The sequence below is a fragment of the Odocoileus virginianus genome, chromosome 5 (genome assembly GCF_023699985.2).
Source record: "Odocoileus virginianus isolate 20LAN1187 ecotype Illinois chromosome 5, Ovbor_1.2, whole genome shotgun sequence".
NCBI classification, from domain to species: domain Eukaryota; kingdom Metazoa; phylum Chordata; class Mammalia; order Artiodactyla; family Cervidae; genus Odocoileus; species Odocoileus virginianus.
In genome coordinates, this window is record NC_069678.1 from 76,327,777 (window position 1) to 76,355,310 (window position 27,534).

At 35.0% G+C, this 27,534-nt stretch overlaps 1 protein-coding gene across 3 annotated transcripts in view; it reads left to right on the top strand.

Moving 5' to 3' along the window:
• Positions 1 to 27,534, top strand: part of FAF1 (Fas associated factor 1) — a 500,811-nt gene that overhangs the window by 214,514 nt on the left and 258,763 nt on the right. For all 3 annotated transcript variants that reach the window (XM_070468180.1, XM_070468182.1, XM_070468181.1), the window contains one exon: positions 16,979 to 17,084. In XM_070468180.1, coding sequence (XP_070324281.1) covers positions 16,979 to 17,084 — 106 coding nt within the window. The remainder of the gene's footprint in view (positions 1 to 16,978; positions 17,085 to 27,534) is intronic.

Consider the following 27,534-nt stretch of genomic DNA (forward strand, 5'->3'; position numbering starts at 1 on the left):
ATAACCTGAAAAAGTAATAACCATTACAGAAATTGAACTTACAGTATAAAATTTTGCATGCTATATTCTTCCCCTAGCCCAGAGGATTTCCATAAAGAAATCTTACACAAACTTCCCTGTGGGACTGCTACCTATCTTATTTTATAATGTTTGTGTAATCTTGTTATCAAAACTGGAAAAAAATAAAGAAAAAATTGTGTGTATTTCTTACTTATAATCATAGATAATAAAAATGAGTAGTTAAATTTTCCTTTACTTTCTCTCAGTCTTACCATTTAATGACCTCTTCTTTCCCCTGTCCTTATTCCACTACCTTCAAATGGCAGCTCTCCCTGTATTAAAATGGTCTAAGATACACATGAATCAAAACCGTAGCTTGATTGCGTCTTTCCCCTGCTCACATCCCACCATTAGCTTTCCATTACTCTTAGAAAAATTCGGATTTCTTATCAAAGTATATTAAGGACTTGCATATTCTTGTCCCTGACTTTTTCAACTTCATCTTTTATCATTCTCATCTCTGGCTTGATTCTTGCCAGCCACACTGGCCTCCCTGTTCTTCTTTAAACATTCTAAGTGTGCTTCATCAACTTCAGGACACTTGCACTATGCTGTTCCCCTACCTGGAATGTTCTTTCATCAGTTATCAACTTGACTCACTCCTTTACCTTATTCAGTCCTCTACTCAAATGTTACGTTCTCAGATAGATTTTTCTTGATTCCCCTGGCTAAAATAGCCCCTCTGTTATACTCTTTCCCTTTATCTTACATTATTACAAAATGCATTATATTAGTAATATATTCATATTTGTTATCTGTATTCCTTATCATAGTATAAAGCTACAAGAAATTATGGACCTTTTTTGTTTACTCTTGTATCCTCAGCAGCTGAAAGAGTGCCTGAAACATTGTAAGTACTTAGAAATATTAATGGAATGAATACTGTGAAGTAATACATCCCTGAGAATGTTTGCCTCCTAAGAGAGACCAAAGCTAATGAGTAAAGGTCTAGTGTGGAATATCAAGCATCATGCAGAACAGATAGAAGATATTTGGGGAGCTGAAGATCTTACAAGTGTTTCATAAGTGTAATAAACTAGGCAGTCTTCACTCCTTGGCCTGAGTTTAGCATTTTTTTCCAGTGTTCCTTTTGATTTTTTTTTTTTCCACTGAAGTATGGGATAATGGAAGGAACTCTGGCTTTATAGTCAGACACTGTTTATACTGTGTCTGTCCCACTGGTTTTGTGGCCTCCAGCAACACCTTTCTTTTGTGAGTCTTAGTTTCCCCGGTATTATTTCATAAATGGCTGTACTCTTTCTCCAGCCAGATCCCAAGCTGTGAAAACAAGAGCATTCTTTCAGAGCATCTCCCTCAGCTCATTTATGGCCATCTATGTAGAAGCCCTTAATAAACATTTGTTGTTAATGAATATGAAAAGTTTCATGACAAATTGAGAGATTTAGTTTTCATCCATACACATATAGTCTCTCCATTGGCTGTTTTGTTAATTTTGTTTTTCAGATATACAGAGAGTCCATCTCATTTTATTCTTATAGGATGTCAATTATTCATTCATTTACCAGATACAGATTGGGTACCATCTTGCTTACAGTGTGTTAGTTCCTTGTTCTAGGTGTCAGAGATACAATGAGAAGCCAGATGACAGGGTACCTGCTTTCATGGAATTTACAATATATGTGTAGACATGGGGGTAGTGTGGAAGGACAGGCACCAAACTATAAATCAAACAGGAAGAGTCATCAGATGGTAATAAGTGCTTTGCAGAAAACTGAAATAGAATGACTGGATAAGAAGTAACTGGGGAACTCCTGTAAGTTGTATGATGAGGAAAGGCCTCTCAGAAGATGTACTATTTCAGCTGAGACATGAATGATTAAAGACTATTAAAGTGAAGAGCAGAATGAATAGTATTCTAAGCAAGGGAAATAACTAGTGCCAAATAACTAGTGACTGAATAGGTGCCTTGGTAATAAAGTATAGTCTTTTCAGTTTGCTTTCAGTTCAGTTCGGTTGCTCAGTCATGTCTGACTCTTTGCGACCCCATCAACCACAGCATGCCAGGCCTCCCTGTCCATCACCAACTCCCGGCGTCCACCCAAACCCATGTCCATCGAGTCGATAATGCCATCCAACCATCTCATCCTCTGTCGTCCCCTTCTCCTCCTGCCCTCAATCTTTCCCAGCATCAGGGTCTTTTCCAATGAGTCAGCTCTTCGCATGAGGTGGCCAAAGTATTGGAGTTTCAGCTTCAACATCAGTCCTTCCAATGAACATCCAGGACTGATCTACTTCAGGATGGACTGGCTGGATCTTCTTGCAGTCCAAGGGACTCTCAAGAGTTTTCTCCAACACCACAGTTCAAAAGCATCCATTCTTCGGTGCTCAGCTTTCTTTATAGTCCAACCCTCACATCCATACATGACCACTGGAAAAACCATAGCCTTGACTAGACGGACCTTTGTTGGCAAAGTAATGTCTCTGCTTTTTAATATGCTGTCTAGGTTGGCCATAACTTTCCTTCCAAGGAGTAAGCGTCTTTTAATTTCATGGCTGCAATTACCATGTTCAGTGATTTTGGAGCCCAGAAAAATAAAGCCAGCCGGTTTCCTCATCTATCTGCCATGAAGCAATGGGACTGGATGCCATGGTCTTAAGTTTTCTGAATGTTGAGCTTTAAGCCAACTTTTTCACTCTCCTCTTTCACTTTCATCAAGAGGCCCTTTAGTTCTTCACTTTCTGCCATAAGGGTGGTGTCATCTACATATCTGAGGTTATTGATATTTTTCCCGGTCTTATGCTCAGTAATAAAAATGTCCAGCTCCATTATAATTACATAGATTGTCTCAATTTTTTTGTGGCAGGGTGACAGAAAATAAGGTATCCCTTATATATAGTTGTCCCTTTTTACAAGTAGTAATTGAGTCTTGCTATTGAACTTTGACCTTTTTATACTGGGAGGATGGTTCCCATTAATATTTCGATGGTTTCTGTGAGGGTGTTGTTGAACTCTGATCATACAGTCTAGCATATGGTTCTCTTGTGTGGCCTCCTCTGGCTTTGAGTTAGCTGCTATTTGTGCAAGCTTGAGTAAATTCAGGGTACTAATTGAGACTCTTGTGATAGTTAAGTAAACCACTGGTGTTAAAATACGTGGCCTTTCTTTGTTCTTGGAAAACCATTGGTGGGAAATCAGGTAACAATAGCCTTGAATTTATCTAGAGTAGGGTATTATATTTTCCAGTGGATACTGTGGAAGAAAATTGAGTAGTAGTGAGTCAAGATATCTGAGTTGCAGCCCCGTCTGAATTCTAGCCCCAGCTCTCCCACAGAATCACTGTTTGATAGGGCAGATCACGCTTCTGCTCTGGGCCTCAGATGCTACCAGAAAATAAAGAAGCTCCATGATTGGGAAAAAGAAACTGCTTTAGTAACCAGACAAGCACCAAGTAGATCATGTGGCTTTGACTTGAGTTCTTCGTGAGGTCTTTTACCTTTCACTCCAGACCTAAATCTTAGGACGCACGTTTCTGGTGGCTCAGATGGTAAAGAATCTCCTGGCAATGCAGGAGACCCAGATTCGATCCCTGGGTCGGGAAGATCCCCTGGAGAAGGGAATGGCTACCCATTCCAATATTCTTACCTGGAGAATTCCATGGACAGAGGAGCTTATCACAAAGAGTCAGACACAAATGAGCAACTAACACTTTCACTTTGGCATGCCCTCAAGTGACCTACAGAAAGTTATGACTGGGTTTTCAGAGCCTTAAGGACTGATGCAGTCAGCCTGCCTCACTGACCTGGTCACAGCAGGATACATAGCTTAGAGAGCTCATGGCAAACCTTGTCCAGGACTATCTACGACAGAGGATAAAAGGTGGAAGGTAATTTAGTGCACTAGGGCATAGGAAATGGGGGACAAAGCTGCTCATCTCATCCTCACCTTCTGTGAAACCTAACCTAGTACACGGTGACTGTGTGAATAGTTGCAGTAGTCCTTTCTCTTCTTCTGGAAGAAGAAAGTTTAGAATCTGGAAAGAATGCCACAAGTGTTCTTATTAAAAGTTTTCATTTGTGAAGAGAAGCAGCATGGACAGAAACAGTACTTACCTGTGAGCAAAGGCAGAAGTTTAAAGGAAAGCAAATGAACACTGTTCTCATGATCCCTGAGGCCTCTTCCAATGTGCTTGGGATATGCCCCTCCCACATCCATTAAGAATGGCATTAACAAGGGGAAAATGGAAGTATTCCTCTTCTGCCCCTGCTTCTTATAACTAGCTGTGGTAATAAGCATGCAGCTATGTTCCTAGCTTTGGTCTTAACTAAGAGGTGACACCTCTGGGTGGTATGGATATGGATACTTACACAGACAGTTTACTTTTTTCTTTTTGTTTTTCCCCCCTATATCTCCCACCCTGTTCTGAGGCCATTCAAGATACTCATGCACCCTCATTATCCCAACTAAAAAGATTACTGAGAAGTCTCATAGAACTACTTGGGGTCCACTTATTATAAGAACACTCTAAGGATGCTTTCAGATAGCTCTCATCCTACTTCTGTTTCCCCACCACCTCACAATCTCTGCACAGATGTTAATCCTTGTAATATTTTTCACTCTTTTTGTCTGTGTCCTGCTATTTCAATTTTTGGTGTTCTCCTTTAATGCAGTAGTCACAGTTTTGAGATCTCTGACTTAGAATAAGGTGACAGCTCTAGGATATAATCTTTGGAAGGATTTAAAGCAGTCATCAAATCCAGTCCCATTTTATGACTGGGAGAACTGAGGTACAGAAAGATGTAACTTTCCATGTGCAAGTAAATGTTCTGAATGGGTTGATTAATTTTTTCCTTCCAAAATGCTTTACAAAACAACTTTTTTGTTGTTTTCACAAATGATATTCATCTGTGAAAATGTTTTACTGGTGCTGTAAGAATTATGATATTTGATAACAGTTCGATGTATATCATTCTTAAAGCAACTCATCATTTCTTAATATAGTATAATCAATGTTTCAAGTATATTATTGTGATTACTGTTTAACTTCAATTCTCGTGAGCATTTTTATTACATTTTGTAAAAGTGATATTAGGAAGTATTAGATTAGTCAGTGTGTCTTAATAAAGGGTACTAAAAAGTGACTTATTTTAAGAAGACAACATTTCCCTAAAGTTATGCATTCTGGATAAAAGAAACTTGTCCCCAATTATAGCATTGATGGAGATCACAACACATCTAATTGGATTGATGTACCAAACCCATATATATAGTTAACTGCCTATTGATAGGTCAGTGACTACTGAGATTAGCTTGTTAAAATCACACCTTGAAAAAGAACTACAGGTATTCTCTGTGGTTGATTTAATGGAAAGTTGGGAACTTGGTCACTAAATCATGAAACAAAAATCGATGTATCTGTAAATTTTTTTTCTTTCTTCATGGTTTGTCTAAATGGATAGAATTATCTTTTGACAGTTTTGCTATGAACTACTTGCTGGATCACAATATATCACTATCACTGCTAATTACCACATTTTGATTAATCTTATATACCTTGGTTAGTACATTTTGCTGAATCCAATATATCTCTATATTGATAAACAGTAATTATAGACATAAGGACACCTGAACTTTGAAATCTTCCTGAAAAATGTTATTAAGAATTATGTGAAACCAAATGTTTGTTTATCTAGACATATTTAATTGCCAGCAAAGAAAGCAATTAAAAGTAGCTCCAGAGTAAGAGGCCAACCTTTGTTAAATGTGGTTTTAAGATTGTTACAGAACTTGTGGTGATGATAACATGGTGTCTTGGAGGATGTTAACAACTGTAGCAGAGTGTTAATTAAGAATGATGTAATCTGCAAGTCAGAATTATTAATATCACATGTTAGTTTAGCCGGACAGGAACAAAACCTAATTTCAGTTATGATGAGGGCTCAAGTTGTATTTGTAGTAGAAAGATTAACATTTTATTTTTGTGCTGTTCCTGAGACAATTTAAAAATCCTGAATGAAATACAGTCAAAGGTAAACATCAAGTCCCTAGCTCATTTACATATGTGCCAGATTTTCAAACTGATTGCTATTTGAACCTAATCTGTCATTGCTGGCTGCATTAGCTACAACAAACATTACATTTACATATTGATTTCTTATTTTGTTTTAGTGTAAATAATCCATAATTATAGTAAATTTGGGCTTTTGTTGACAAGAGCTCATATGACTCTGTAAGTTTAGAATGGAAATTTAAATTGCCATGTGTCATGCTTTTTAATTTAAAAGCTTGCTATATCTGAAAGGATAAAAAGATCATTGTAGATCATAAAATATTCCCAAAGAGACAAAGAAGAGAAAATTTTGTAGAGCTTTTTAGAAAAACATAAATTGTAAAATATTAATGAAAAATTCAGTAACACACTCTTAAGATTATTTTATTTTTAAAAAGAAATCAGTAATTTGAAAAAATTAATTTTTTGGCTTCAGTATTAGGTCATATTTTTTAAAAAGTTAATGGAAATGAACCTTCTAAACCTATTTTTCATTGATATTTGTTTAAAATATCTAATGCAAGAAAAGAAATAGCATACACACATGAGCAGAAATGAAACAGAAGATTTTCTATCTCTGTACTGATGTTAATATTTTACTCGTCTGAACTACTTATACAACATTGATTTGAGAAACTTAATTTCACAGACAACAACCAGTATCTGTCAGTGGTCACATACTCTTATAAAGTAGTGTTGGAGAAAAAAATCCATAGTTTCCGTTTACCTTGATTAAAAGTGTGTTTTTGAGGTTAAAAATACAGGACTTATTTGATTGTGCAAGTAGTAGTTATCCAATTGTTGAAGTATGTTTTATGGCTTATAATTTTTTATGGAGATATAATTTACATACAATAAATGCATAATTCTTAAGTGCCCCCCAGTTACATGAGATTTGACAAATGCTTATTGTTTTCTACAGTGGGTTTTAATGAGTGGGATGTTAATTTGGATGTGTGTATACAGGTATTTAACAAACAGATAGCCTGTGCTGAATTGATGGTGTCTGTTTACTTGAGTGCTGTGAATACAGAACTCCTAAAAATTCGTATCCGTCAACTTAGGCTGCTATAAAAAATACCGTAGACAGGGTGACTTAATCAACAGACATTTCTTTCTCACAGTTCTTAAAGCTAGAAAGTCCACGATGCTGACAGACTTGGTTCATGGTGAGAGCTTCTTCTTGGCTTGCAGATGGCCACTTTCTCAGTGTCCTCACTTAACAGAGGGAGAGCACAAGCTCTGTTCTCTCTTCTTCTTGTAAGAACAGTAATCTAATTTTAGGAGTCTCATCCTCATGATTTCATATAAATGTAATCATCTTCCAAAGACCCTGCCTCCAAATACCATCATGTTGGGTGTTATGTATTCAGAATGTGAATTTGAGGGGATACACAAACATTCATTCTGTAACAGCCTTGAATCCCAAGTCTAAATGTGTTGTTCTTCATAGTCTAGTTGTTTAATCTTGATGGATTTATACTTTATAACAATGAGGGCTTCTCACAGAACTGTTTATGTTTTATTAATAAGAGAAAGGCTATGGTTTAGCCTGACCAAATCTTCTGTCCACTGAAGATTTAAGAGGAAATTCTTGATTCAAGGAATTTCTGGAGAAGAAATCCTTAAAATTACTGTTAATATCCTTGATGCAAAACACCCTGCCTTCTATTGTTCCACCCTATGGGCCTGCTGCTCTTTGTCATAAAGAAGCCATTCCTCTTCTTAATCAGGAATTAATGACATGTATATAGTGACATGATGATCAAATGATTGTTTTGCTACCATAATTCAACCATAAGTTAACCTTGAAAAATCACTGTGGCATATATATTAAAGTATCCATATGCTTTCTGTATTAGTGAATCATTAAAGTGCTCTCTCAATGTGAAATAAAGTCAAGACAGCAAAGGCTGTTATATATATTTTCTTAATGTTGTTTTATCCATACTTGACATATGGAAGCCAGTAATTTATGACTTTTTATGTTCACAGGTATAAAAGTGTCTGTAACTTCAGATTTATTTACTGGGGCCTGTGTTAAGATTTGCTGTATGCTATTTTCTCCTTATGGTCAATCTCCACCATGCCCCCCCCCCAGCCCCCCAAAAAAACTAGAAAGGAATATAAAATGTATTAAACTAAGTCAGTGAATTAAAATGAAGTTGTTATTCACTAGAAGGCAGATATTTTACAGATGACTTCACTGTTCCTGATAAATGCTCATAATTAAATTGGAATGGGATTTCCCCCCCAGGTAGAGATGGACATTCTGCAAATGAAAGAGCACTGGAAGGCCAAGACTTGTGGACAAAAATGAAAGTAGAGAAGGGATGTTCTATTGAAACTACTTCTAGAATTTTGTTGGTATTAGATACTAATGCTTAGTTATCATACTGAAAATTATAAGGAGGTGGATATCTATTTATTCACCTGTCTTTTTATAGTTCCCTCTCTTAGAATGTACCTCCCTCCTTCTGTCCTTCCCCTCAACTTGAATATTAAGAAACTGGCTGGAAAATTATGAGATGGTAAATGTGCACTTTGCCACTAACTGCTTTAAAATATTAACATTGTGTTGTAGTTTTTGCATATACTCACCAGTTTGAAGCTTGGGGACGATGTATATGATTTTCATTATATTTTAAACATTAATTTCAGTTTGTATTTGAAGGTAGAGTAATGGTAAGTTTTAATAACTGTTGTCTGTTTGTAGAAACAGCCATCTCCTTGTTGGTAAATGCAGCTATTAAAACTGAAAGGAAAATCACAATGGAGAAGAATACATTAAAAACCAGTGAGGAGAGAATAGATTTCTATTTAAAACCATTCTTGCACTGAGATAAAATTCAGCTGCTTCTGAAAACTTTCTACATTTGCTAACACTTTCCTTCTCCCTCTAATTGAAGAGAAAACATGCCATTAAGGGAAACAAAAGACTGTTTTGTGTTATTTCTCATCCACCTACTTTGATTGGCAGTTACCCTTATAGCTATTCTGAAGGTCAAGTTGAAGTAGCATGAATGACTTTGCATTTTGAAGGTGAAAGAAGACTTGCTTGAAAGTAGATTAACTGTGGCTAACTATCCTAGCATGAAAAGTCACTCAGTCGTGTCCGACCCCTTGCGACCCCATGGACTGTAGCCTGTCAGGCTCCTCAGTCCATGGAATTCTCCCAGCAAGAATACTGGAGTGAGTTGCCATTCCCTTCTTCAGGGGACATTCTGCACCCATGGATCGAACCCAGGTCTCCCACGGTGCAGGCAGATTCTTTACTGTCTACACTCATTGAAGAATAGCCAGATGGCTAAGTGAATGAATCAGGCTGGAGTCTGAGGTTCAAATAATAAACAGGGAACATGAATGTGGTGTATCAATACTAAACAAGATCTGTGCTAAAAAGAACCTATAAGCTTATATAATATTAGGCATAATATGCACTTATATTTCATGCATCAGACATGGTTTTACCTGGAGATTATCATATGGGTAGCTCAGCTGGTAAAGTATCCGTCTGCAATACGGGAAACCCCGTTTCCATTCCTGGGTTGGGAAGCTCCCTGAAGAAGGGTTAGGCTGCCATTCCAGTATTCCCTGGGAGGGGAGGGAAAGACTGGGAGTTTGGAATTGACATGTGTTGCTGTTTAGTCGCTAAATCATATCCACCTCTTTTGCAACCCCATGGACTGTAGCCCACCAGGCCCCTCTGTCAATGGGATTTCCCAAGCAAGAATACTGGATTGAGTTGCCATACCCTTGAGGAGATCTTTGTGACCCAGGGATTGAGCCTGTGCCTCTTGCGTTGCAGGCAGGTTCTTTACATCTGAGCCATCAGGAAAGCGATGGCATGTACATGCTGCTGTATTTAAAATAAATAGCCTGTATGGCACAGGGAATTCTACTCAATATGCTGTTACAACCTAAATGGGAAAATTTGGAAAAGAAGATACATATGTAACAGTCATTTTGCTGTATCCCTGAAACTAACATAACGTTGCTAATCAACTATACTCCAACATAAAATAAAAATTTATTAAAAAGTTTTACCATCTATGAATTCCTACAGAAAAATAGAACTAAAACATGAAAAATAGCTGCCTCAACAGTACCAAAGATCCTCTGGTCAATGTTTTACTGTCATTGTAAGATTTTAAATTGTGGGTACCCCTCAAAAGTATTCTAGTTTTTAATAATAGACCACCATAACTCTTATATGTAATAAAAATTCTGACTTGGCTTTCTAAAATTTAATATTCATAGTTTTATCAAGTAAAAGTTATTTTCCTTTTTCTGAAGAGGAAACTGAAAATTTATAGAGTAGTTAAGTGTCTCAACTACAGGCCTTGTATATGGTGCCATAATAATATTATTCAGAGAATGTGTTATTGTGGGGGTGGGGGACAACTCACAACAACTAGCAGGTAATGAAGCAGGAATTCAAATCTTTCTCTGACTCTCAAACAGTTGGAAGCCATAAATATTTTTTCTTGCCAAACTTACCCTTCCCCTGGGCTACTAGAAAATTGTAGCACTAGACTAAATTGGTGTCTAATCTATTCTGGCAGTCAGTGCTGGTCCTGGCAAACCTTTTTCCAAAGTTATTAGACAAGTTTGCAAATCAAGATCAAGAAACGTATCTAAGGAATTGCATAAAGGCAAGAACTAAGGGTATTAAGCATTGTGTAGATTCATATGTAAAGATAAGAGGATCTGTCTATATAATAATCAAGAATTCTGGAATTTTGAATTCCTTAGCCTAGCGTTTGAAGCTCCCATAATGTTGGTTTTTAATGTTTTTCAAGTTTCCTCTTTCAGAAACCCTTCTTTACATACTCTTATACTTCTTCCTCACTGCTTTCTACACCCTTCCCTATATTCTCCAGTCGCTGTCTCTGCTCAAACTAGTCTATGTCTGAAATCACTTCCATTATCTATCTACTTGATAAAATTACCATCTATTCTTCATAGTACTTCAAAGTACTCATTCACTTTTCCAAAATCCTCACGTTTTATTTTTTTTTTTCCCTCACATGTTATAACTCAGACTGGTCTGTTTTGAGGTCAGTGATTATGTCTTTGATTCCTATATTATTACAAATAAGAATCAAATAATTATAGAAAGAGTGGAGGAGTTGTGAACTCCTACATCCTCAAAACAGCCTAGCTATTGGGGAGATAGAATGCTGGTATACAAAGAACATAGAATCAAATATGGTTTTTAAACTATATGCAGAATTATTTCTTAACCAGATCACCAGCCCAGGTTGGATGCATGAGACAAGTGCTTGGGCCTGGTGCACTGGGAAGACCCAGAGGGATCGGGTAGAAAGGGAAGTGGGAGGGGGGATCAGGATGGGGAATACATGTAAATCCATGGCTGATTCATGTCAATGTATCACAAAAACCACTACAATATTGTAAAGTAATTAGCCTCCAACTAATAAAAATTAAAAAAAATATATTTATAGGATTTCATTGAATCACTTTTTAGATGGTAATGCCAAGGGAAATAGAGATGAATGGTAAAATACTTACCCTCAAAAGGGTTGCAGTCTTGAATTCAGGCCTTCCACACATGAAACAAAGCAAACCTTACAAAACACACTATAAATAAATATTAAATAAGGTATATGTGTAGTATTTGGGAGAAGAGGGGTGTAAAGAAGGATGCAAACAATATGAATCGAGATCAAAGTGAGTTTGGTGTAAAGTTTTTGGTATGAGGGGAAGTCAACCAAGCTCTAGAGCAAAAGCTGAATTCTAGAGAATAATTGTGAAATAGGTTTACCCATGCAAGACCTTGAAACCCCAAGTAGACTTTCCAGTCTTGCCACTTCGACTCCAGATTCATTTGACATATGTATGTATATTGAGGGGCTTCCCTGGTGGCTCAGATGATAAAGAATCCTTCTGCAATGTGGGAGACCCGGGTTCAATCCCTGGCTTGGGAAGATCTCCTGGAGAAGAGAATGGCTACCCATTCCAGCATTGACCTAAGGCCTACTGTTTGAGCCTCACCATACTCCTTTTGTATACCCTTTATTGTGGTTGCACTGAGCTTTCTGCAATTTCCTGAACATGATCATTTTTTCTGGCCTTACTGCATGTAAAACTCAAGTATCATTTGACATAATTGTTTATGCCCTCCTAATTGAAGCAGTTATGTCTTTTGGCTACCTTGGTTTTTGTTACCTCACTGGCCATTTATCAATCTCCTTTTCATTGATTTCTCTTCCTCTGCTTGATTCTGAATTGTTGGAATGCCACAGGGCTCCATCTTGGCCTTTCTCCTTTCTCTGGTTCCCTAGGTGATTTCTTTTTTGGGGGGTGGCTGGGCTACAAAATCTAAATACTGTCTATAGTAGTCCTGCCATCCATGGTGGGCCTGAAACTACAAAGAGTACAAAATTCTACATATACTGTGTTTTGCCTTATACAGGCACACACCTCAGAAATATTTTAAAGTCAATTCCAGACCACTGCTATAAAGCAAATATCATAATGAAATGAAAGTGAAAGTGTTAGTCACTCAGTTATGTCTGACTCTTTGCGACCCCATGAACTCTAGCCCACCAGGCTCCTCTGTCCATGAAATTCTCCAGGCAAGAATACCAGAGTGGATTGCCACTTCCTTCTCCACAGGATCTTCCCGACCCAGGGATTGAATCTGGGTCTCCCACATTGCAGGCAGATTCTGTACCATGTGAGCTACTAATGAAGCAAGTCAAATGAATTTTTTGGTTTCCCTGTGCATGTAAACTTATGTTTATACTATACTGTAGTCTGTTAAGTATATAAAAGAGTTCTGTCTAAAAAAACAATATATATACCTTAATTAAAAAAGAATGCTTTTGGAAAGATGATGCCGATAGTCTTGCTTAGTATAGGGTTGGCACAGCCTTTCGATTTGTAAAAAAAAAAGCATGGTGAAGCAAAATAAAGCAAAGCGCAATATAATGAGGTATGCCTGTACATACATACCTATAATAAAGTTTAATTTATTAATTAGGCACAGTATTAAATTAGGTAAAAGATAAACAACAATAAATGTTGATAGAAAAATTATAACAATATATACTGTATTAAAAATTACAGGAATGTGGACTTTCTCTCAGAATATCTTATTGTGTAAATACGATGCCTTTTCCATCTTAATTAAGTGCTTTCACACACTGTAGCCATAAGTTTTGGAAGTAGAGGTGAGACTGTGACTAGTATGATTTCTTTTTCCTTCATTACAATTTCATGGATAGAAGATTCATTCTTACTGTTGAGTTTAGCAAACTCAGTATACATTTTTTTTTTTAAACTTTTACCTGTTCACATCAAGGAAGCACTTTATGGCTCCTCTTTGTCGTATTCAAATTGCCACTATCACTACTCTTGTGGTTTGTGGCTATTATTAAGTAAAATTAGGATTGCTTGCATGTAAGCACCATGATAGTTGATCTGATAACCAAGATAACTGCTGAATGACTTCTGGACATAGGGATGATTCATGACCCAGGTGGGATGGAGCAGGAGAGCATGAGATTTCATCACACTATTCAGAACAACCTGCAATTTAAAACTTAGAAATTGTTTATTTTTGGAATTTTTCCATTTAATATCTTTTGGACCTTGGTTAACTGCAGATAACTAGGATTGAAGAAATGGAAACTGAGGATAGGGGGATGCTATTTTGTGTGCTATCAACTTTCCTGCTCTCAGTTCAGTTCAGTTCAGCCACTCAGTCGTGTCCAATTCTTTGCTATCCCTTGGCCTGCAGCACTCCAGACCTCCCTGTCCATCACCAACTCCTGGAATTTACTAAAACTCACGTCCATTGAGTCAGTGATGCCATCCAACCACCTCTTCCTCTGTTGTCCCCTTCTCCTCCTGCCTTCAATCTTTCCCACCATCAGGGTCTTTTCAAATGAGTCAGTTCTTCCCATCAGGTGGCCAAAGTATTGGAGTTGCAGCTTCAACATCAGTCCTTCCAATGAACACCTAGGACTGATCTTGTTTAGGATGGACTCATCTCATTTAGGATGGACTGTTTGGATCTCCTTGCTGTCCAAGGGACTCTCAAGGGTCTTCTCCAACACCACAGCTCAAAAGCATCAATTCTTTGGCACTCAGTTTTCTTTATAGTCCAACTCTCACATCCATACATGACTAATGGAAAAACCATAGCCTTGACTGGATGGACCTTTGTTGGTAAAGTAATATCTCTGCTTTTTAATATGCTGTCTAGGTTTGTCATAACTTTTCTTCCAAGGAGCAAACATCTTTTAATTTCATGGCTGCAGTCACCAACTGCAGTGATTTTGGAGCCCCCAAAAATAGTCTGTCACTGTTTCCATTGTTTCCCCATCTATTTCCCATGAAGTGATAGGACCAGATGCCATGATCTTAGTTTTATGAATGTTTAAGCCAACTTTTTCACTCTCCTCTTTCACTTTCATCAAGAGGCTCTTAAGTTCTTCTTCACTTTCTGCCATAAGGGTGGTATCATCTGCATATCTGAGGTTATTGATATTTCTCCCGGCAATCTTGATTCCTGCTCTAAGCTGTCTTATTCGACACTCAATTCTTATACACAACTGTGCATCATATCTCTTTTTGGATCTTAAGTAGGTACCTTAAACTTTAATATACAAAATTTCACTCAGTTTTTCCATGCAACCTGTTCTTAACCTGATTCTTCGTTAAGTTCAATTTCATCTTTCCATTTGCTTAGACAGCCTTGGAGTTATGTTTTTCTCTTATATTTCATTAGTGAGTTGTCCGGTTTCTTCCTTTAAAATACAGCTGAACCTGGCAACTCTTCACTGTCTCTGCCTCTACTACCCTCATTAGCATAAGCCACCAGCGTTTCTTCTGAGACCAGCAGTACCTTGACTCTTTCCACACTGTAGCCAGGGCAACCAGAATGATGTTGTATAAATGTAAGTGTAAATCAGATCTTAACCATTTCCCAATGTAAAACTCTCCAATGGCCTTCCTTTGCAATTACTATAAATATCAAGTTCTTTACTGTGGTCTATAAGGACCTACATGATCAGACTCCTGCTATCTCTTCCTTACACCAGCCTCAACTTAAATGTCACTTCCTCAGAGATGTCTTCCCCAGCTATTCTACTGAAAATAATTCCCTTCCCCCTGCCCCTCTGCTGCCTTTTACAATCCTGTTTATAGCATTTTCTAAAGTTACTTATTCATTTACTTGAGTACTGTTTCCTTTATTAGAATATAAGTTTTATGAAAGCAGGGACCATGGTTTTTTTTGTTCATGTGTCTAGCTCTTAGAATGGTGTCATAAACGTAGGTAGGTGCTTAATAAATACATATTGACTGAATGAATGAACATGCTGTTTTCTTCCATGTGTTATTTCATTGTCCAAGAAGTGCTACCCATCTCTCTTCCCCAAACCTAATATTTCATCCCTTTTCATTAATAAATTAATAATCCCTTTAAGTTTCTATGTATATTTTTCTTCTCCTCTGAAGCTTTTCCTTAGCCCTTTCACCCTTCCAGTAAGGCACAATTAAGCACTTCCTTCTCAGTTTTCATTGTACTTTTTTCGATTTCTTAGTTTTACTTACTACGTTATACTACAGCTGTTTATGTATCTGTCTGCCCTCATTAGATTGCGAAGGTTTTCATGAACAGGAACTGTATGTTATTTGGGTTGGTTTCCTTAGCATCTGGAATAATGCAACACATTCAGTTAATATTGATAAACAAGTGAATAAAAATCAGAATCTTGATTCCCATGGTAGTTTACCAGAAGATAACATTGCTTTTGCCTTGTGAATTTATAATTTATTCATTATTAAACAAATATTTATCTGCAGTGTGCCAGACATTACGCTTAAGTGGTAAGGCTACAATGACAAAGGTCCCTGCCCAAAGAAACTGTATTGTTTTCTTTGATTTTGATTAAAATAGTTCATGCTGTATATTGGTGTTTCCTAGATATTTTGAATCTGTAATTAACCTGTGAACCCTATGGGAGACACCAAGATACAGATAACTGCCTAATTCTAATCTTACTTTGTACGTATATCTATACCATCGTTACATATTGGCAAAGGAGGAGTGATGAATGCCAGAATCGTATGTTATTTTTTATTCCATAAGCATGGCATAATTACACTTGAGACTAGCAATACAGATTGTTCATATGTAAAGGTGACATTTAAAAATTTTTATTGCTGTTAGTGCTTTTTAATATTATCATAAACAAATCGAACCATGGCTTATGTTTCTTAATTTATGTGGCTAAGTGTATTTATTATTTGTGATTCTGGCACATTTCTTACTATTTGGAACTTTGGCACAGAGTTTAATGTTTCTCTGAATTCTCCAGTTTCTAAATACTGGGGTTTTCTGAGTCCTAGTGAAAGCATGTTATTTTGAAGGAATTATGGTATAGCAATTAAAATTCTGTAGATTTCAATGCTTTCTCAATTTTTACTGAAGCTGTACTTCTGTTCCTGTACAATGCTCATGAGTTTAGTTTCAAATTTCTGTTCTTCCAGAACTGCTGTTTCTCTTGGAAACCAGAGTCTTTGAGTGTACATTTTAGTAGCATATTTGAAATTTAATATAGTTGACACATTTGCTTCTCTTGGTGAAAATACATATGTAGGCAATAGCATATGACTTGTAGAAATTCTTATGTATGCAATGTATTTATAATTGAAGTCTAAAAACACCTTGGTAGAGAAGGAGTTAACAAGTTAGCTCCCCTTGGTTGTTCTCAGCATGCTATCTTGCCTTTAGGAGCTGAAAAGATGATAACATTGGGCCCGGACATGCCTGTGTGGAGGTTATGGTACTCCTGGGGTTTTTGCAGCTAACTGTAAAGCAAGCTAGAACTTGTTCATCTCAGAGTTCCTTGTTTTTCTTTCAACCCTTTCAGTGCCCTGCAGGAGTCATTAAATCAAAACTTCATGCTGATCATCACCCACCGAGAAGTCCAGCGGGAGTACAACCTGAACTTCTCAGGAAGCAGTACCATTCAAGAGGTGAGTTATGTCTCACAGCTAAGGAATAAAGGTAGCTCATTATAGCTAATGTTGACCCTGTTAAAGAGGGCTTATCTGTTCTGGTTGGAAACTCTCTTTATGTTTCATTATTGGCTTCTTAATTTTAATTAACTGGAGCATCAATGATTACTGTAGATATATTACTTGACCTAGAAAGATAGATGTCGTAAATGAAAGCTCTTGATAATTCTTAAAATAGTCAACTTTTAAAATCGTTCTTAAAATAACTCATTGTTATATATTTCACAGTTTTATAGTAATTATTCAGAATACTAATTTGGAAATTATTGATAGCATGCATTTTCAGACATGCTTATATTTTATTTGAATGGTTGCTCTCAAATATATTATTTATAATGTGTATCTGCCTGCTTCCAAAAGGAATTGAAGAGGCTTTTCTTAAGCAGCTGAATTCCAGCCTTGGGCAGTATTCTAGAGAAGCTGTAGGAACCCAGTCATTTCGCTCAGAGTGTCTAATAAGAATCTATTTATAGTGTCAATATTTTCTTCAGTGGAGCCAACCACCACCACTGTTTCAAAAAAGAACCTTCCCCAAGAGAGAAGAGGTAACTTCTTGTCTGTGGCCCCACCCACCTAAAAGCTAGTAATTTATCTCCTTGGATGGGGCGGGGCAGATATGTGTAAGGCTATGATGAGACTTGTGTTTAGAAACAGTGGAATGATAATTATGTCACATTACCTCTTGTAGGATATGAAGACAGCAATCATGTGTCTAATCATGTTTTTATTAATCATGTTTAATCTTGGATTATTTCATAAATTTTTTTTTTTGGACTACATTGCTTAAACTAATTATTAATGTCATATTGAAAGAACAAGTTTCCACCCTAATCATATTTCAGAAGTATATGAATTGTTTCCAAAATGGCTGGACAGTTAATGATTTTCTTTTTTCATTTTATCAATAAATTTCAACTGCTGAGTTTGGCATAAATAACTCATTACATGAAGTTTATTTTCTCTGTTTATCACTTGAATAATTTATTGACCAGTAACTAATATTTAAAAATTTTTTTGGCCCCTGATTTGAATTTTAGGTTTAAATTATTTGATTTTTTTCTAAGATTTTAAATACAGTAACTGCCATTTCATTTAAAATCTCTAAAATGGATGTTCTGTTCTCTGAATTTAAAATTTTAATTCCTTGAAGAATCACTGTTGTTTTTATGTTAAAAATAATAAAATAAAAATAATAACTCTGGCCCTATTGGAAAGTTATTCTTGGAACCTCATGATTATGAAATTTAAATTATATATTGAATAAAATTAAATAAGAAATTCAGTTTGATAATAAATAACCTCAATTTAATGAAGAAAAGCACAGATAATGAGAGATAAATTTCATTGTTATTGATTTACTTTTTTAAGTTGAAGACTAGTATAATACATGGAGGATAAATATAGACTGCCCTATTTTTCTTTTTGATTGAGATTTTTATAGCCAAAATTTTACCTTTTTTTGTTTTTTGTATTTTTAACATTCCCAGTCTTTATAGTTTGAGTGTGTTTCAACTTTCTCCCACAAGAGGGCAGAGAGGACTATTAAACTGATAGTCTAAAAATGCCATTCAGTGTTTTCAAATTAGCTTCTCTTATATTAACAAAAAGGAGCATAATGGCCAAGTTATTGTTTGATTTACAGATAATTGGCACATTGCAGGGAGGAGACTTAATTTCACCCTTTTAAATTAAACAGGGAGATTTAAAAAGACATAAAATATTCATTAATGTTCGGTGATTATAAAGTAGTGGCATATATTTATTTTGCCTTTATTACTGTTTCGATGGGAAAATACTGCAAATATTTCCGAAATCGAGTTGGCCATACTGACAAGTTGAAATGTTTAAGCAGCGTTAATGCAATCTGCTCACACCTGATATCCTATGCAGAATGATTCAAAATGACTACATCAATTATTAAAAGAAATACTTAAAATTCTGTAAATGTGCCATTGTATGCCACAGTTGGCTGAAACTGTTCTCTGTAGCCTGCTATTAAGATTATCAAATATATTTTAGCTTCAAGGACTTGAAAACAGTAAATCTTTTTACATCATTTTCTAAATGAAAAATGTCTCAAAAATATTTTTACAGATGGATGTTCTTAAATGTATTTCTTAACAAGAGTTTGGTTTTTTCTTTTTTTCCTTCTCTCTCTCTCTCTCTCTTTGTTTTCTTTTTAAAAAGTTGACCTAAAATAATATTTTGAAATACTAGTTGCCAGGAAGAAAATAAATACTTTCATTTCTAATATCTGTGGGCAGACAGGTACACATAGGCTCTTTTATTCTGTACAGGTTAGAAAGGAACGTGGATTATACTCTTTAGGCCTTGGGTCCTACTCTGTAGGCCTAACCCTAAGACTTTTCTTCAACTTGTGGAACACCTGGAGGGGGATTCAGGAGGACAAAATGCTCTTATGCTACAGCCTTGCAACCCACAGTGACACTTAATACATGTATTTTTTTGCAGTAGCCTGATGGAAAATCAGATTGCAACACAACAAAAATATAATCTTGAAATGATTTTACAATGTTACTTTATAAATGCTAGAAATTTTGCTATTACTGTGGAAGCTTGATGATATCATATATTCTAACTTGTAAACTAATTTTTGTCACCAGTTTCAGAAATCTCTTTTCAGTATTTAAAAGGTTCAAGAAGAATTCTAAGCAACATATGAGAGAAAGGAAATTTTTTTAAAACTTGATTTTATTTTTCACTTAATAGTATATTATTTTTGTTTTAGGTGGGAAAAATGTCATTTTGGGTGCATTTTGAAAGTCTTGTATTTTAAAAAGAAAATTCTTGTAATATTTACCCTCTAAAGGGAAAGTTCTGTTAAATGAAATAGGGTCGAAAAAGGCACTATAATTTCAACTTTTAATTAACAAAATACATTTTAAAAAATACTGACTTGGAAAATAGAACTTAGATGCAGTTTGAATTTTAAATAACTCTTCACTGACCATATGTTCCTGCAAGTTAGTGGTGATAAACCAATAGTTGTACAAGTGTTTGTTCATTCTGGCTCTGTGGTCTCTTGCCTCACAATGCATGACTTATGTCCTTTGGGTGCTCTAGATTTTAATTTAAGCTAGTTAGATATTGAGGTTATTTTTTTAAGCTCTTTACAAATCCTTCCACTTACATTATCCTCCTACTTGAGGAAAAGGCAATATTAGTATAAAAAGGTCAAAATGAGGTTTGCAAGTAGTCATAAGAATAAAAAATCCATTATCCTTTTCCACTATGACAAGATAGTTTATAAAAATTATCAAATAATGTAACAATAATTTCATGACAGTTCTACTTTTGGGGTCCTCAGTTAGCTGGTTGGCACACCGTAGTGACTTTCCTTGAAAATTTAAACAAGCTAAAAAAAAAAAAAGAAAATTTAAACAAGCTTACCTTAATTTAATGAATTTTCTACCCTGAGAATTTAGATTTTTTTAAACAGTTAATTGTATAGATCTAAATAATTCTGTCTTCAAATACTATTAAAGATCTATGGTTACAAATGCACTTGGGATTGGTTAAATTAAGGGAAAGAAAAGATTGATTTGCCTACTGCAAATCCTAATCCCAGGTGTGGAAAAGGATGAAAAGTCCCTGAAATCAAGCCAACTTTTCTTGGAAACTAATTCTTTGTTGTCCATCTTGCTATTGCAGAAGCTCCTGTTAGACAAAATATCCATTTTGCTTTGTAGATGTCATACAAACTTAAGAAATATACATATGACCCAGGATAACAAAATTAAGGGAACTAAGTAATTTTGGTTCTGAATCATGGAGTAGTATTCCATGTCTCTTACAGCAGAAGGCATGATGAATAGCTATTGGAATTATTTACATTCTTTTCTGAGTTTCACTTTATCCTAAAATTCTCACTGTTCTTGTTAATGTTGATATATTTCTTAATGGGAATTAAAGGGAAAAATTGACAACCCATAAAGATACATCTTATATGAAATAGTAGAACATTTTACTACTAATACTAGTGATTGTTAAGTGGGAAGCTACAAGTTTGAATTAGCAAGTAGAAGTAAATTAAATAACTCATACCAGTCCTTGAAAATAATGTCAGCTAAATAACTGTGAAATCATGAGGCTAATTCTGATTCTGCAAATTTGAAATTCCTGTTAGGGTTTTGTGTGCATTTTTCTTTTCCTACTTTCTCAACTTGCTTGACTAACATATATTTCAAACTCTCCTCCTTTAGTGCTAGAGGTTAGTACCAGTAATTAAATATGTAGTCTTTTACAGATTATACTAAGGAGCAATTTTCTAGTAGTGCATTGACTGTAACTTCTTAACTAATATGCCCTTTCTATATATGTTTTAGATATAGTTTGTTTGTTTATTTGTTGGTTGGTTTGTTTTCCAGTATGGAGAGTGTAGGGGCTGGAACAGAACTGAAGAGTAGGGAGATGAAAATGTTCATATGCAATAGGATAAATTAAATTGTGTGCTTATTTAATTAAAAGTTTAAGTGGTTTATTTTTATTGCAAGATAAATGACATATAAGCTCAATTAGAATGAACCCATTTTAATTAGCATGTATCATAGTCTGATTTTTTAAAATTTGAAATCACAAATGATATCTAAGCAAGAATAAAAGATAATTTCTTAAGCAACTGGGCAATGAATTCAAGCCTTTATTCAGCTTTCAGAAAAGGAGATTATGAGTTTCTTTTAAATATGCATGTATAAATTTCAAGTTGCATTTTATAACAGAGATGTGTTGCAATTATGTTATTTCGAATGAACAAATCAGTAATGATCAGTTTATAAATATTGGGGTTTTCTCTGATGCTTAATAAATTATCTCCTTAGGATATACATTTAATATTTACAATGCAGCCATTGGAACTGACAAGTCTTTCTCTCCCTCTGAAAGTATTATAAAATAATCTCTATTGGGCATTTTTTTTTTTTTTTAGCCCATGTAAGTATTTCTTCTCCTACATTTCAAGAAGATAGAAACAATGAAATTTTGTTAAAAAGTTGACAGTGCTTTAGACCTTTGTTACTTAAGGTACGTGTATCCTAACAACTTGGCCAACTGTATTTCATAATCTGTGATTTGTGTGTTGGTAGGTTTTAAATGCCTGGGGTAAGAGATATTATGTTCAGTTATCAGAAACTAATAAACATAAGACATTTTTATATGCAAGAAAAGGCAGAGAGTAAATAATTGCACTGGTGACCAATACTGTAATAATCCTGTTTTACAATATGCACTTGACAGGTTGTAATAGTGCTAATTGAAGAGACTAATTCACACTTGCTTCATTCTATTCAAAGGCAAAATCAGCAGCTTGTTTTGCTTTTGACCAGATGGTCCTCATGAACACCTACTGTGCACTTTAAGTGCTTTACTAGAATTACAAAGGCTGGGGGGCTGCGTTCGACTCCAAATGATTTGAGGAGAGAGGGGGAGAGAGAGGGGGGAAAAAAATCCCTCTGTGCTCAATGGATTTGGTGCAAGTAAATTAATTCTAGTAGACCCATTACACACTGAGCCCCCTTTTCAAAGCTCCGAGCCTCCTCGCTTGCTCTGTAGCAATGAGAGAGAAAGAGAAAGGCAGATTACTGCAAACAGAAATAAAAAAAAAAGAGGGTATGAAAGGGAGAAAAGAGGCCTTGAAGCCTTTCATATCATTTGAGTTTTTCAAGTGCGTTATTTTTGGGGAGGGTGGATGTCTGAAAAGCCAATTGGAGTTTTTTTTGTTTTAAAGTGCGCTATTTAAGCACTATGAATATAGGCGCAAGAGCAACAGTTGACTGAGTTTACTGTGGTGAAGCTTTGTGTTCAAGGATGAATCAAATTCATTATATTCAACTCTTTGTGTTTTAACATGAATGTAGGGTTAGTTTCACAAGACTGTGTCTGTTTAGGATAATTATAATTTAATATTTTCCTTTCATAAAGTTATCACTGTAGATGTCTAAAATTTTAATCAAAGCAGATTTTGTACATTGACTTTGAAGCACCCTGACAGTTTAAAATTCAAAGGAAAGCTTTTTTAGTTTTCAAAAGAAAAGAAAGGCTCATTCTAATGGCATTGAAGCAGAGATTATTATAACTAATTAGAAGTCACACATCTGTTAGCTTTTGGTTTGTGACTTACTTATGAATTTTTTGAGTAAAATATATACTTTAAAAATATATCGCTGTTACTGAGTAAACCCAAAAGGATAAAATGCACTTAAAAGAGAACCATTTATTTGAGCCAACCATTTTTCCAAATCTCCACATGGTGCCATAAAAATATATAATATATTAAAATCCATTAAATGTAAATTGGACTTGTGTAATTAATAACCTTAAGTTCAAATGGACTTCCAAATAAATTGTTTTTGCACAGCTCTGCTTAGCATAATTCTGATTAGTAACCAAAATTATCATAAAATAAAAGAGAAAGTATAAGCAAACCCAGTTTGTGCAAATTTATAGTTATTTTTTATTCTTAAAGCTGTTTGTGTACAATTGTAACTTGGAATACTGACAGTGTAAAATAATTCCTACTCTACGGTATATGGATTTAAATACAAAGGATCACATGCAAATTATTTTATGCATTTTTATTTTTCAGGCATAATTCTCTTATGATATATTTTTGTTCCACAGTTTACTTTTGTTTAATGGCACATATTACACTGTAATCAAGTTTATTTTAAATATAGCTGTTAGCAACGAACAACAGAATCATACCAATAGTATGATAATTATAAACATTTTACAAAAAAATAAATGCCTAGAGTTTACATTTTGGCATAATGCGCCAATATGCTTTAGATGTCAATATGTTTTAGTTATATTCTTAGAAAATAAAATATAGAAATATAAAAACAACCACAAAATCATTTAGAATTTTACTTTTCAAAGACCTTTAATGAAGAGGATAGCCTGCTGCTTGATATTTAAATTAAATTAAATTAATTTCCTATTAATGCAGTCATTACTTTGGGACTTGTTCATTCAAATATAAATTGTAGGCTGGAGAGGAATATAAGGGGAAATCCCCAGACTTTCAACTGACAAAATATCCAATGAAATTTATAAGCAATGAGGTGTTAATGAATTGATATCCTTGGGGGGAAAGAGATTTCAGGAAAAAATCTGAATGATTAGGGGAACTTACTGAAAAAATTTTTTTGCAATAGGCTATTTAAAATAAAGGTAAGACTACTAGATTCTCTTTCTTGTAGGTACCATAAAAACCTATGTTTTATGCAGTAGACTAAATTTTTTTGCAGTAGACTATTTAAAATAAAGGTAAAACTATTAGATTCTGTTTCTTGTAGGTACCATAAAAAGCTGTGTTTAAAGCCAGACCCTCATTTAGCAGAAGTGGATTGATCATGACCATGCAGTCATTTGTTTAGGTGGGGCTCAGTCTTTGCTTTCACACACACAGTAGTTGGAGCTTTTCTCCTCATGAAGAAGAGTTTATTTCAGTTTTAAAATATTAACCCCTAGATTCCTGAATGTCAGAGACAAGATTCTCTTCTATGGGTAAAGGTTGGAAAATACTGTGGTTTATATACCTTGGTAAATACCACATTACTTAAGCTGAGACGTGTTTTAACATTTTCCTATCCTCTAGCCATAAAATAAGAAATTATATAGCTTCCTTTATATAGATATAAAAATATTAAAGAGAATTATATAGCCTCCTTTATATAATTATAAAAATATAAAAGAGAATTATATTTTCCTCCTCACCCCACTCTCCCCCCAACAAAAACATAAACAAAAACAAAGAAGCAAATCAAAGTGTGGGTAGGTAAATGAACATAAAGTGCTTATACATAAGCTAGACTAAGACTAGGTGTATAAAAATAAGGTCTGCATATAGGAAATATTTACATGTTTATCTATTTACCAAACATTATTTGTCTATAACCTCTTAAAATGTCTGCGTATGGTAATTTTTCTTTTGTCCTAATGTGTCTTGTGTGTGGCCTAATACTATTTAGCAAGTCATTACCCTTTTTCAAACATATTTATTTTAGCAAATATACTTTAAAAAATTTTGTTGCTCAGTCTAGGGCTGTATTACCTTATTATTACCCTCAATGTATTCCTACTATTATTTTCTTAAACATTTTTTTAGAAGAAAAAGACTTTAAAAGCTCATAGCAAACATTTTCTGTAAATGACAAAATGTATTCCTTGCTTTGTGGTCATTGCGTGACCAGACAGTAGAGTACTGGATTGTTGTAAGGTTTTTACAGCTGCAAGGCAAAAGCATCTGCTCATTGCAAAGACGGCATTGTTTAATTTTGACACTGACTTTTCCATGTGTCTTGTACCAAGGACTGGATTAGATGCCCCTCAGATGAAATTTGTTTTAAGTTGCTCCCAAAGTGCAGCTGTCCCCATAAAACAGACACACAGGATCAATCAGAATCTTTGTACAAGGGTCACCTCACTAGGCAAGAGAGGCTCAGAAGAAGAATGTTAATGATATTATTTATCATGAATAACTGCAAAATTAGTTTCCAGGCTGGTTTAGTATATGTAGAATCCCCATAGCTTCTCCCCCCACCTGCTTTTTAGGGCAATAGAATCATTATTAAATATTTAGGTTTTAAACCGAAATATAAATAGTCAAGATGCCTGTGTATGCATTAGGCACTATTCTGCAGTCAGTTGCAGGGAAAACGATCAGTTTATTGGCCACTAAAGTAGTAATTGACTGAAAATAAAACTCAGTCTAAAATAGCTCTGCTAAAATCCTGAGAAGTGGACATTTTTATAGAATGATAATTTTTCTTTAATGTTTCAAGTGAATGAAAAATGAAAGAGCACCTCACTTTCTGGGTTTCCTGGGATTGTGTGAATTTCTACCCAGCTGGTCCAAATTGATTGATACAGGGCCAAATATTTGTCTGCCTACATTTCAAAGTCTATAATTTGCTAATGAATTGTGGTAATAATCTTTCATCATACATGAAAGATTTAGCCAAACAATTTGCTAAGTATGTATTTTGATCATAAAATTTTTGGACTTACACCAAGCTTTACATCTATTTTACAGCTAATACATGGGGGTGGAGGGAGAGCAGGGGAAGAAATAATATTGAACATGGACACTTGATGGAAAAGGATGAAGGAAACAAGAGGAAGGAAGGTACTTTGGAAAAGGATAATGCTGGGAAAGACTTATAAGTGACAGTGGAAAACCAATTAGATTTGCACATAGAGTGCAAAATAGAATTTTTAAAATGCCAGCAGAGTTTTAGTCTTCGGTGTCTAGAGGTATGGAATCCATGTGACTGAACACAAGACAGAAATCTTTCCCTTTTTAGCCACAGCTATTCCACACATTGATTATAGAATAATTTGCTAAAAATTTATGCTACAAAAGTCAGATGCCCACAAATTAGAAATAATTAAAAGTATTAGTATAAAAACCAGATGTTTGTTCTGTTTGATTTTGAGACATTAGGTGGGAAAAAAACAGTGAAGAAATAAATGATTGCACCAATTTCAGAAGGTGAGAGAGGAACTTCCTAGTTAAACTTTTAGCTAGGAATGACTAGAAATGATTGTAGGCATCCAAGAGAGAATTATTTTCTGTCTCCAAAACAAATACTGGGCTTATATCTGTGAGGGATATTTAGGATTAAATAACCTCCATTTGAGAAAGTACAAACTTTTATTTATGTTTTTTGGGAGGACAGCATAAATTCTATACCATAGGAAGTCCAGGATTAAATTATTGAGTGAGAAGACAAGAAAATGTTCTAAATAAAACTATCTTATAAATGTAATTTCTCTTTCATTATTAGAGATCAAGGAACCATGACTTCCTATTTGACTGAAATAATCTGAATTGCTTTCAAGTTGTCCATAAGGAAGATATTTATTGATACTGATAAAATTCTCCTTGTTTTGTAAGCAGAGAGTTAAAAATAAATAAAAAAAAAAGAAAGAAAGCCATGAAGTTGAAGGAGAAAAACCGTATTATGAAAGAGACTGAAACTTCCATTTTGTAGATTTTAAACCCAAACAACTCTGGAATTTTTACATACCTGCTGTACCTCTTGAATATGTCATACTGTGAAAGTATGACTCTGTATCCATTTATGTAATTCTTTTTGTTCTCTGGTAGAGATAGAGCCTAATGTTAAGTACAGTGAATGTCTATCCAAGATTCAGTGTTATAGGTTTTAATCTCACCGTATTTCTCAGTTGGCAATTAATTAACTTGTGATAGTGGAAAGATTATTGCATTATAATATAGTGAATCTGAGGTCTCAACCCCCTGCCACTAGAAAGCTATATGATCATCTCGGCCTGAGTGGCCTGGTATTTCTTTTTCGTTTGTTTGGATTTTTCAGTGTAAGACTGCAGAAGCTGTTTTTGCTAGTGAAAATATAAAATGAACCTT